General features: G+C 32.3%; 1 protein-coding gene across 1 annotated transcript; it reads right to left on the reverse strand.

The window, feature by feature from the left end:
• Nucleotides 1–208: 208 nt before the first annotated feature.
• LOC110427676 (Leucine-rich repeat protein kinase family protein) lies at nt 209–3,119 on the reverse strand. The gene is made up of 2 exons (XM_021443223.1): nt 1,393–3,119; nt 209–1,270 (listed from the first exon to the last, which is right to left on the reverse strand). Exons 1-2 carry the CDS (start codon nt 2,870–2,872, stop codon nt 600–602), a joined length of 2,151 nt encoding a protein of 716 aa, XP_021298898.1. The 5' UTR covers nt 2,873–3,119; the 3' UTR covers nt 209–599.
• Between the last annotated feature and the right edge of the window lie 10,468 nt (nt 3,120–13,587).

Consider the following 13,587-nt stretch of genomic DNA (forward strand, 5'->3'; position numbering starts at 1 on the left):
CATCCAGCTTTTCTGTACTTTGTATATTATTTAATACCACGGCAGGGTGCTTGCAGGCCACTTAACCGAGCATTGGAGTTCTCAGTTCTCCCCGGCGTGCGCGTCGCGGTCTCCAAGTCACAAAACATATATCGTTCTTAATTGATGCGTAGGGAAAATATATATTTTTCCTCCATTGCTCATGATCATGTGTCATAACAAAGGAAAATACAAAACAAACAAATAAAATATTAACTTTATTGACCAAGAAAAACAAGGGACAACGGGTCTGCTGTAAGAGCAAGAAGATAACACCAATCACGTACAGTATATGCGAACAGCCAATTCATGCAAAAGCAGTTAAAAACTCACAGCAGCTCTTATAGCAGACCTACCATCACCTAGCCCTCGAGACAAAGAAGGGAATCCTACAGAAATAAAGACAACCATTTGCTTTAGAGCACAATTGCATCGCTTCTCTCCACTGTCACAATTGTTCTAGGAGTACATCATTTCAGTTGAAGCGGAACTAACCATAATCTTGAAACCATCCTCAGCTTGATGTAAAGAATTTCAAGTATATCCCATGAGGCACTGGATTCTTGGATTTAATCGATTTCTTAATCAGTGGATAAGACCAACCTTTCCAAAGCATCAAAGACATGCCTCATGGTAGGTCTTCTTTCAGGGCTGCTATGCACACAAGCCATTGTGATCTTTAGAACTGCAATTATCTCCTCCTCTTTATCTGCATCTGGGGCTAAATATGGATCTAAAACATCTGAAAGTGGCCTTTTCTCCTCAATGCACAGCTGAATCCAATTAACAAGATCCATTTCTGAGGTGCCCACATAAACCACTGGTGATCTCCCTGTGATCATTTCTAGCAGGATTACCCCATATGAGTACACATCCCACTTCTGTGATGGTTTTACCACTTTCATGGCTTCAGGAGCCTGGTAATAAGATCCCAAGTTCATTGAGGAATAAACGGCAGTAGCTTCTGAGGAAGCACTCTTTTGTAGTCTCTCTTGTGGTTTATCAGAAGGCATTCGGTTAGATTGCATGGTTGGAGATCCTCCAGCAATATTAGCAAGTCTTCCAAGTCCAAAATCAGAAATGTGTGGTTCCATGTTCTGGTCAAGTAAGATATTACTTGGCTTCAAATCTCCATGAACATATTTTTTGGGGCTGAATTCATGCAGATAAACCAAGCCTCTGGCTATGCCTTTAATGATTTTTAGTCGATCAGACCACAATAATGGTGTGAATGATACCATTCCTGCCTTCCCTGATAATGATAAGAAAATGGAGTCAGTCAATACAAAAGACAGATAAAAAAAACAATAAACTAACTGCTGCACTAACTGAAAGAAATTTATATTTGTTGAAAGAAGACTTGGTGAAACATACCATGCAATGCAGTGGCAAGGCTTCCGTTAGGTATATAATCATATATGAGCAGCTTTTCATCAACAGACCAATAATAGGCTCTGAGTGTAGCAATATTAGGATGCCTCAGCTTGCCAATTGCTTCTACTTCTGTCTGGAATTCCTTAAACCTCTGAGAGCCCCCTTCACCCAATCTTCTCACGGCTAAGGTAAGCCCATCTTCAAGCACAACTTTGTACACGATACCAATTCCACTCTTCCCCAGAACAAAAGCTGAAGCTTTAAGCAGCTCATCCAAATCGAATGCCACCTGTGTGTCCAGTGGCACAAGATCATACTGCTCTACATTTTCTGATAATGTCTCAGACTCATCTTTCCTGAAGCACAGACAGTCCTTCTTTCCCTTCCCTCCCTTCTCAAAACCATAACCATTATCATCCTTATCCTTACTACATGAGCAGACCCTTGTATAACAATAGGAGAATAGCAACCCAACAAGGCAAATTCCAATTATATCACTCACTATTATAGCAATAACAGAACCCTTACTTAGTCCTCTTCCTCTCTCATTTTTACCCTCATTCTCATCTGAATTTCCAGGAGGGTAGTTATTTGGCAGAAACGGAAATGAAGAAGGTGAACTCGCACCTGGAGTACCTGAAGAACAAGGGTTCTTCAATGGGGGGCCACAAAGCCCAGGATTCCCAATAAATGCTGTCGGTCCTCTGTTCATAAGAGCACCATTTTGGGGTATTGGCCCACTCAAATTGTTATAAGTGAGATCAATATAGACCTTCTCAGGAAGATTTCCAAGACTAGCAGGGATTAAACCAGTGAAGAGATTGTGAGACAAATCAACAGTTCCTTGCAAACTAGACAGATTTCCGAAATCACTAGGAATTGTACCATTGAACTTATTGAATGAGAGATCAAGTTTTTCAAGAGAAAGCAAGCCAGACCCAAACCCATCTGGCAGAGAACCAGTGAAATTGTTTTGGCTGAGATCAAGGGCCCTTAGTCTCTTGCATTGAACAAGTGATGAGGGTAATGACCCATTAAAGACATTGTCAGATAAATCTAATGTTTGAAGATATTTAAGTTTCCCTATTTCCGTAGGCAAAGGCCCGGATAAGGAATTCCCATAAAGAACTAAGCTCTGTAAGCCCTGAGCTTGAAGAAGCTCAACAGGCAAACCACCAAAGAATTTGTTGTTCCTCAAATTTACATGGCGAAGATCAGGCAAAGAGCCTAAGGCAGAAGGAAGAAACCCATAGAGTTTCTTCTTTGGAATGCTAACAGAAACAACTCTTTGTTCCTTGCATGTAACCCCATTCCATGAACAAGGGCTGTCATCGGAAGAATTCCAGTTACTTAAAGACCCTTCAGGGTCCGCATAAATGGACTGCTTAAATGACAAAAGCGCATAGCCTTCATTGTTCAAACAAGTCGCTAAACCATGAAAGTTGAACAGAGCAAGAACCACCAAGACCAAAGAAAACATCTCCACATCAAAGAGAAAATATGACCGTTGGAGAGAAAATGTTGGAAGTGCAAAGCTTGGGGTTCAAAGGCCTTACCTTTTTGGCTACCAGGAAAAACCAAGCGATGAAGGAGAAGGCTTGAAAACAGGAACCTCTGGGAGACTCAAAAGAGAGAGAAGCAGAGAGTGAAAGCTGGGACACGCAGTGTTGAAGAATGGTAAAGTTCTCAGCTTACAAGGCCTTGGGAAGATCGATGGAATTACTTAATTAGAGTGAGTAAGAGTAAGATAATAAAATTGGGAAAAGGTCAAAGTTGGTAAGGAATACTATACTGCGATGCATACTATTTTTGTTGCAATATATCTCCAAGCAACTTATCATGATATTTTCCTCGAAAACTCTTTGTTGAGGATGAGAACGAGAGTGTTTCTTTTAACAGGTTTTGGTAAAACAGAAAACATGACAATTAGTCGTATATCCCTTGTCTGTTTTCCATTTGTCCAACCATAAACACAACCATATTTAGTTTTTATTATATTTTTGGCTTTTATTCCTCAATTCCCACGCTCTCTTATAATCATAAAACTACACTAGTCCCAGTTAAATTGAAAAGTCATTTATATGCATGTGATGTTTAATTAATTTTTTGATTTTGTAATTGAGAATGACTTTAGGGGCATATTAGATTAACTATCTATATTCTATAAAAATAGGGTTACATTTCCCAGGTGATCCATAACTTTTCAGTTGTTAAGGTAGTTCCCCAAGAAAATAAAATCAACTATATCAAGATTTGACCGAAAATATTCCTCATAAGAGAGCAGGTCCAAAAACTAGTCAATCATTTTTGTCATGTAAACCAAAACAAAGAAAAAGAAAAGAAGAAAACTATTTAACTTTCATTAAGGTAATGATTAATGGTAATGAAGTATAAATTTAAAAGTACTTCTATAGTAATGAAGTTCGGATAGCCAGGTAATTTTTGGGTTTAGGGTTCATTTCAGAGGTATTTTTTATATATATTTTAGACTGATTTTGGATTTTTTTTATCACTATAATTTTTAATTTTGAAAATTTTGAGGAGAGAAAAAGAACCTCTTCGAGAGAGAAAGAGAAGGAGGAGGAATGGAGAGTTTGGGGTGTGAAGGGTTGAGATGCCCGTCATGACACTCGATTGGCATTCCATGGGGCTATATCTGACCTTTCGCACCAAATCGATAAGGTAGCCTAGTCTGGCTCCTCGAGTCGTATTCTGCAATGCTACAAGCTGCCTCAGCTTCAGTTGTCGACATGGACGCCGGGAAGGCACCGCCAAATAGCCTTTGACAGGCGAGAAGCGACAGGGAGAGAAGGAAAAAAACAAAAGGAAAATTGTGAAAAATTTTCAAAACAAATTAATTTAAATTATAATATATATTAAAAAGCTTTATTTTTATTTTTATTGTAATATTATTTATTAGGAAAATATTTTTGTTTTTTAAAATAAAATTTGAATTTTTTAAAAACTTAAATAAAATATTTCAATAAAATAATTAATGAACACATCATCTTATATGTTTATTACATGTGTCTCTCTTACCAATTGACACTTAATTCTTAATTCGATATTTAATAGAAAATATAAATTGAATGGTTTTTTATTAAAATATTTAAGAGGTGTGCAAACGGTTAGAATGGTTAATTCAATTGTAAAATTTTTAAAATTGAATTTCTTCTAAAAAAATTGAAATTGATCAAAAAAATGTTAATAATTGACAAATTAAAAATTAAACTACTTCAGTTACTGAAAATTTAACTTATTAAAAAATACTAAAATTAGATATATGTAAGATATCAAACAATATTTGATTTATAAATTCAAATATAATTTCTTTACACTTTAACTTTGTTATAATAAAAGTTAGAATTTCTTTAGACAAAATTTTGTGTAATCAATAAAATTACCCCTCTTTATATAAACATTTTTCCCTTCGCTTAGTTTGGTTGAAAATTATTTCAACCGAAAATGGAATCGATTAAACCATTGTAATCGAATATATTTGACTAAAATAACCGAACACCGAATTAACCAATAAAAAAAAACTGTACTCGCTGCAACTCAACCCGATTCTTCGATTCAGTTTAAATTTGCACACGCTTAAAAACATTTGAAATATAAAAACCAACAAATTATTTTTAAAACAGTATGCATCTCAGTTTTTAAAGAACACAGATGTAATTTACTCTTTTTTGTACCAAAGAAATATTGGGTTGGAACCATGAAGAGAAGTCATTAGTTTTGGTTAATTAGTACAATATTTTTAATGCGAGTGCCAAACTAATTGCATTTTGTTAATGCAAGTGGGAGGAAGGTATTAAATTAGAGGGTTAATGTTGAAGAAAAAGAGATGAGCCAGAGCAGAGAATTGGGCAGTCATGATTATCCCCACATTTCTTATAAACCGTTAAGGAGACATGTTATGATTATGCTCACTCTCTGCTTCATTCATCCTCAGAAACTGGTTATGCAGATAGAATGTTAGATTATCTACCATCAGAATTCCACATGCCAGTTTTGACCAAAAAAACGTGTCCATTAAACAAAGCGTCCCCATTTATTCTAAGCACTACGCCTAGTACGATCACCTCTTGAATGTGCGCCTCGTGTACATATAGGTTAGCTCCTCCGTGCCCCAAAGGTGATCCGAGCCCTCTTTCAATTTATCGTGATATTGGAAATTGACGATAAATTGGCATGTGAACTTAGACCTCAGCTAGCCGTTTGTCAGAGTGGGGCTCAGAAAGTGAACCCCACGTTAAGCTTTTTATCACTCCCATAGAGTCATATAGGCTCTGATAGGGAGAAGGGTAAAAGTGGAAAATTATTTATTGCTGCTGGTTTTTGAAAGGGACAAAGAAGGGTAGTGGATGTCGAAATTTGGGTACCTGGCTTGTAGCCTGGACAAAGACCAACAAATCCTTTGCTTTGCCTTGTCTTAATCTTCGTTGTCTTCTTTAAGCATTGGTTTGTGGTTTAATCTCTTTTACTTTTGTAAGCATGGCCATGCTAAGTAGCTTTGATGTCAATTGACAATTCTATATTTTTATCTTTACGAAAAACCTTTAATTATTTGTTTCTTTCCTATGATTAGGCTACAAAATGAATAGAAGCTAATATTCTCGTTTCATAAACTTCATATTTTGATGAAGGTGAAATGGTGAAGAAAACTTGAAAGATGTATGTGCAAAATGTTGTCCCAAGGATACAATCAACTCATTTTGGTATTTACAAAATAACCATACAAAATGATATTAATTGCATAAAAAGTGGGAATGTAGGTCGATCGCTTCATTGTTAAGTTTGTCTCTATCCTCAAATCTCTCCTAAAACAAAATTAAGAAAATGCAATTTTTGAGTAATTTTTCTTGATCAATAAAAAAGAAGGAAAGAATCCACACGATGGCCGAAGGTATGATTAAAAGTCAGACTAAGGTCAGGCCACAAAGACATAGACCATGGTGGTGAGAACATGTGCCGCTAGGATCACATCTTTAAATTCTTAATTAGTACTAAAAAAATTGACATTCATTATGTATAAATTGCAGAAATGTCATGACAATAATATAATAGTGCCACATTAGTATTAAATCATCACTTAAAATTCATGTTTATATTTTATTAATGACACATTGTCATAATTATTGCATCACTATTGGATGTCATATTATCATATTCAGTGTCACATTACCATATTCAATATCACGTTAGTAAGAATATATCACGTCAATACATTCAAATATTATATTGGTATAAAAAACTAAAAAAATTTTAATACTGTTAATAATTGGATGAATATCGTCACTTTTAAAAAGCATAAAAACTTTATTTTACGAATTATTATATAAAAACTAAATTCATCATTTTGGTAGAGTATACGAACTAATTATATAATTTGAGCTTTTTATTATATATAAAAATCACTATAACTTTCATCAGCTATATATGATTTTATTTTTTGTGTGTGTGTTTTTTTTAGGTAAAATACCTTTATCTTTTAAGTTTCGATCGAAATTACATAAAAGTGTATTAGTTTTCAAAATGAACATTCTGCTTTTAAAAAATATTTCTGCTAGACCCTTAGATCCAGCTGTTAGTCTACCGTTAGTGTTTCCATCGATTTGATGATGTGATAATGATAAAAAGGTAATTTTACCATGGATTAATTTTTAAAATTACTATCATATAATTTTATTAAGTTTTTATTAATTAAAAAAAAATCTCCCCAGATGGGGAGCACTGGAGTTCCACTCTCGGTGCTCCCCTTTCTAAGGGAGTTGGAGAACATTGATCAGTGTTTTCTTTTTTTTTTTTAAAAAAAAGTAATAATAATTTTTAAAATTAATAAAAAAGACATTTTAGTTCTTTCCTAATATCTGTTAATGATATTTGTATTTTTAGGATTGAGTGTCTATTTTGAAAACTAATAAACTCATTTGAAATTTCAACTAAAACTTAAGGGATAGGAGCATTTTAGCTTTTTTTTTTTTTTTTTTAGGTTTCAGTGTTAAATTGATTAGTATCATTAAGGTCAAAATCATCATTGAAAATTGACATAATTTTTTTAAAATAATAAAATAAATTTTTCTCACATTTGAGTGTTCAGTAACCTAGTATAAATTAAAAAATTTATTAAACCAAAAGAAGTTTACGCGATATTCCTTCATAAAAAATAAATTATTCTAAATTATGATTTAACAAAACAAGGTTGTACAAAATCCATTGATAAGTGTTTTCTTTCTTTCTTTCCTTTTTTCTACTCACCCATATCCACAAACTTAACCATAGCAAATGAGGTTTTTGACACACACACACACAATTAACAAACTTTTCTACCCTAATGAGATTCAAGATTAAGCATATTTCACAATTACCTCCAAAATAACTTAACATTGTACAAAGTCATATACCTTTCGTTATAGTATCAAATGCATGGTAAAAAGAATCCATTAACACCCTTTGATTTGAAAGTAACATAATTTTCATTTTAAGCTATTTCAAAGAGTTATTTAATTTTAAATGGGGTATAACAAATTTTTTCCTACTTTTTGCTATCCAACTATTCTCATATGATGTGAGCATAATTTGATTTAAATATAGAAAAGACAAAATCTCTAATGAAAAATAAAATAATTTTACATAAATAGCTTATAGTTTTGATACGCGAATAATATAAATCAATATCAAGTGTCTTTTAATTAATATGTTGATTTTTGATTTGATATATTTTTAATTTAAAGTGATTTAACTTAAAACAAAACTAATTAATATGCAAGTGTAATATATAAATATTTTTAAATGGATTCAATGTAATTCTTTATTCAACATTTTATCATGCTACTTCATTCATTTTACTATGTTTTTGAGGACGTTTGAAAGTTTTTAAACATTCCCAATTTAAGGTTTCTTATAACATATCATTCGGATATAATGTATTTTAAACATCCTATGCATATTAAGAACCTTAAATATAATTTTATCAACAGAGCTTATTTGTATATATTTACATGCATCAAACTATGCACGGGCAACAAGAGAGTAAATAATAACCTCATTAACATCTATTTTCTACAAGTAATTTAATATAAATATATAAAACACAAAGTTTCTGATAAAAAAAAAAGGGAAGTTTTCTAATGTGAATACCGTAGGTTAAAGCAATGTGTCCTCTAATTAATATGCTTGATTTATTTGATACATATTTTTTTGAATAGCTACTTGATACACTTTTAATTTAAAAAATAAATTATTTTAATTAGATTAATTACATTCATTTTTCTTTAATATCGAATTATATATATAAATATCCTCTATGGAATATATATATATATATATATATATATATTTATCAACAAACTGATCCAATTATGGGATGTTGCTTGACCTTCAAATATTGAAGCATCATAATAATCTTGCCCAATCAGGAAGATATCTTTTATAAATGAATGAATGTTGAGTCTAGGGGGTCATTTATGTGTCTGGAGTGCATGTGGTAGCAAAAGTGCAACAAAGGAGCACCCTTTTGAATCAAGAACTGTGAATTCACATTCTGCATCTCCCTCGGGACAGACAGACTTCATTCCTTTTGGAGCCCACAACCTAGCAAAAAATGGACAGGGCATAGAGCCATCTCTTTGCTTTACAGCTGAATAAACGACTTCAAAAAATAATACTGTATGCTTTCCTTTAGATAAAGTTACCTTTTTATATACCCATCTATTTGTGTTGTCCAAAACTGTGAACTGGTTCACAAAAAGACACCTGTACAAGTATTTTGGTTGGGAACAAATGACACAGTATCACCGCGAGTATCCTCACTTGGCTTCTCTGTGATATGCCTTTCTTTGCCCAAATCATCATGATCTGTTTTCGGGCCATAAGGTTTTCTTTACATTCTTTCATTGATTTGAGGATGTCACATAGGATCATGATCTGTCTTGTTTGTAGAGATTTTTTTGCAGGAAGGATATGCCAAATTGTCTAGATCCGAAAGTAGAGACACCGTGAGAATAACAACATATGTAATGTAAATAATACAAATTTCAAAAACAAAAGTTTAATACCTTTTACTCAAGTTGATGATTTTTCAGACTCTTTCCTTTTTTATCCCTTTAGAGCACGATGAAAGAGAGTGGCAATGGTTACTTTTGCAAAACAAGGGCAAAGAATCTCAGATTAAGTATGCACATATACCGTTAAATTCAGTTGTTTGATCCAAAATTTAATCACTCCCATTTGAGATGCATATCCTAGAATGGTTGCCATGATAATAAATAAAATTAGGAATAAATTAAGAACTGATGCTGCATGCATCATGTTCCCTAGAACTGCATTGTACGTAGCACATTTGGACTGACATATTTTGACAGGTTCCTTAAGAGTGGGAACATTAGAGCACCCACAATGTTGGAGATGTTGATTAGCAGCAGAGATTGGTATATAGATCAGATCAGTATAAGTGCTCATTATATTCAGGACGGGTAGTGCATTTATGGCTCATTTTAGGTGTTTTTGGGTTAATGCTTCATATGGTAAAACTAAGTAAAGATAAAAGGCAGAAAGATTGATCTGTCTAATGATAGTAAACAGTACTACTTCTAATCTAACCATTTGATAACAAATTTTCCCCTACGTAACTTAGTACAGGTGCCAAAGCTCTCTTTTAAGTTATTAGTAACAATGCTCTTCCTATCCGTTGGGAAATTGAGCCCTATTGCATCAGATTTAAGATCAATCCAAAGCTTTATAAAATGTATTTATTGTTTCCAACAATAATGATAAATGGCAGTTGAGCATTTAGATTGCTGAATTGATAAATACATGTGTTCCCTGTTCCAAAATCAAACTCGAATTCCCCTTTTTTCAATTAAAAAAACAATTACAGTAGATCCCAATCGGGGCTGCACATTGGGTTACCGGGAGTGAAAAGCTTGGTTGTCGTATATATGTATATAATTATTTTGTAATCCCTCTTGCTTTCTTTAAGCTCATGAAGAAAGATTCTGATCCTCTTCTATTGTCTCGTTGTTTTTGATGAAAGTTTCCTCTCACCCCAAAAAAGGAATCCAATGGAAATAGGTAAAGTTTCATTCGGATTCAATTATTTAAATTTTAAATTATTTCAGTATTTGAGTATCCGCTTCAGTGAATGGTATTATATATATATATATATATATATATATATATATAACATTTAAATTCTTTTGAGTTTAAATCATTTTAAAATTGAATCGTTCGAATTGATTAAAATTTCAAGTTATTTGTGTATGACCTATGAACTTCTAAAAGTTAATTTAAATTGAATGGAATTGGGTTATTTCATAACAATTTGCATTGTATTTTTTATTTTATAATCTAATCACAATTTAAATTGTGTTTAATTTAAATTTTTTATCATTTTATGTGCATACATATGACTTAGTGATTAATATTTGATCCTTTATTCAAAGAGACCAAAGTTCAAATACTCCATTCTCCCAATAAAAAAAAAATAGTGTAAATGCTTGATTTTGTCTAACTTATTATTTCCTTTGAGAGTTGTCTTATAGAATGAAAACAAGTATAGATGTTGTATGTCACATGGACAATAATGAAAGTAACTCGAAACAAGTGGTAGGACTCATGAGTTAGTTTCACTTTTGAGATTTTCTAGAAAACTTGACTTGATGACTTAAATATAGAGGTAGTTAAGAGATCTTCCTTTTAACTTTTCCTTAAAATACAAGTGCTTGTCCTTTTCTCTCGTTCTCAATGTTATAGTAATAAGTTCAATGCAATGAAAATCTAAAAAGTGGTGAATTGGATTCTTTGAAAATTTCCCAATTTAAAAATGATGAGTACTTGTGAATTTGGAAAGCTTTCTTTAAATACATATATAACAACAAACTTTTGTAAAAGATTGATTTTGAACAAGAAAATAGTTTGAGAAAGAAGAAAAGCTTACACAAAATATTTATTAGGGTTCGAATTCCTTGTCTACGTCTTCTCTCTTAGCTTGCTAAGGAGTTTTGAATCCATTAATGAAAAATGCTTTTCAAAGTCTAAGCATAACCTTTATAACAACCTTTTTAAGGTTAAGTTTTAATCTCTTTACTTTTTCAATTGTTAAGGTACAACCAGCACTACCTTTTAATGGTTAAAGGTATAACCTTTGACAATGATACAAGAGTAAGATGAAGAATAGCTAGATAGCCTTTTAAGGCAAATGTGCTTAATGGGTACAATAAATTTCAGAAGCAATAAACAAGAAATGAAGAAATTTTGGCTCAAGACTCTTTACAATGAAGACTTAAATGTAAACAGAGAAATTTACGATATTCAAAATTTGATGTTGCTCTTTTGTTGAAATGTGTTTTTTAAAGTCTTCTTACTTTATAAATGGGGTGGGAAGCTTCAATTTATACTAGGGAAGTCTTTTGGAGCCGTTAGAGGACATTTAATGCAAAAAGCAGCAATTAGGAGCTTTAAATGCATGCTTGCAACATTTATGGGAGAAACCTTTTTCCAAGAGAGGTTGACCCTTAGCTACAAAGTGCCCTTCATAAATGATAGAGGAGTGACCTTTTGGCAAGGAGGGTGGATCCCTACCAAGTAGCTTGGGATTTAAACCTTTCTGTTTAGAAGTTCTAAGAACTAAAAAATCATGACTAAACCAATTTTCATTAAATAGTTGTTTAAAACCATGATTCTCAAATTCTTAACGATGATTCTCAAATTCTTTTCCATGATGACTTCTTATGCTAGTAATTGAGTAAACTTTATCATTTTGAACTTGTTTGCAAAAGGTAGTGAAGGTCTTTAAGGCTTCAAGTTTTAAAGCTAAAATGAATACTCATATATACATAGTATAATCATCAACAATGACAAAACCAAGGCTTTTCCTTTAAGACTCTTGGTTTTAACTGGCCCAAATAAATATATGTGAATAAGTTGTAAAGGTCTAGAGGTTGAAATACTTAAAAAATTTTTTTTTTCTATGTTTACCTTTAGCACATGTATCACATAGTTTGTCATTTTCAAATGTGATCTTAGGCAAGTCAACTACTAGATAATGATAAGATAGTTTAGTGATAGTATGCATACTAGCATGTCCAAGTCTACTATGCCATAACCAATTATCTTTGTCTCTCTTAGCCACAAAACATACATTTTTATGGGATAAATCATCCAAGTGTAGAACATACATGTTTCCTAGGCGTATTCTAATGAAAATTATCTTGTTAGTGTTGATGTCAACTACTTGGTAACACATAGCTTCAAAAATAACTCTAAAACCTTTATCATATAATTGACTAATGCGTAGGTAATTATGTTTTAAACCTTTTACAAACAAAATATTTTCAATTTGAGTTGAAGAGTTATTAGCAATACTTCCAACCCTTTCTATCTTTCCTTTTGAGTCATCACTAAATGTACCATTTCCTTTTTTTTTTAGGCTTCAAATCAACAAATTGCTCTTTGTCTCCTATCATGTGCCTTGAGCATCCATTATCATCAAGGTACCATACTTCTTTGTTTTAAGATTCGACCTAATAACAATGCTCTTCCACCAATAAAAAGTCATTCAAATTTTGTTAATTGGTACCCAAACTTTCTTGGGTCCTCCAGTGTTAGTACTTTTATCCCTTGTTCCTTTAAGCACTAGATTACCTTCGTAACTTTTCCTTGTGTAGGAATTGTTTGTTTTAGTACCCATACACTTTCAGTAATCTTTTTTCTATGGGTGACCATTTTTAAGAGACAAAGATGTGTAGAATGACCTATTTTGTGACAATAAAAACATTTGCTAGATGCTTCCTTTTGATCATTTTCCTTTACAAAGAGATTTTTGAAGTGAGTCTTCTTTTCAATTCCATCATATCTTGGGCCATCTTTATCAATGAAAGCTCTTTTGAGTTTCTAACATGTCATTTAACTTTTGTTGACTCATATAAAATCTTGAGAAGTGTTAGCTTTAAAATTGACTTTTGTTTTATGACAAAATTGAATGATCTAAATATGATTTGAAACTAAATGAAAATGATTTTGAACTTGAAGAACAATCTTAAAAGAGTTTTGAAGTTGGATATGCAAAGAAAAATCTTTTAAACATTTAAACTCTTAAATTCCAACTACTAAGAGTGACTTTTTGAAAGTGAAAGAGCATTTCTGAGTAAACCAGAAAGCAAAATTTCCTTTCTAGAATAGAAAAAATCAACC

The sequence above is a fragment of the Theobroma umbraticum genome, unplaced genomic scaffold, assembly GCF_002168275.2.
Source record: "Theobroma umbraticum cultivar Fairchild unplaced genomic scaffold, ASM216827v3 scaffold_2.0, whole genome shotgun sequence".
In the NCBI taxonomy this organism is placed as follows: domain Eukaryota; kingdom Viridiplantae; phylum Streptophyta; class Magnoliopsida; order Malvales; family Malvaceae; genus Theobroma; species Theobroma umbraticum.

What these genes read in the sequence shown, in the direction of transcription:
- LOC110427676 (XM_021443223.1), bottom strand. Translation starts at nt 2,872, where the DNA reads ATGTTTTCTTTGGTCTTGGTGGTTCTTGCTCTGTTCAACTTTCATGGT. An exon ending in CCTTGCCACTGCATTGCATG is followed by an intron (nt 1,271 to 1,392) that starts GTATGTTTCACC and finishes TATCATTATCAG; the next exon opens with GGAAGGCAGGAATGGTATCA.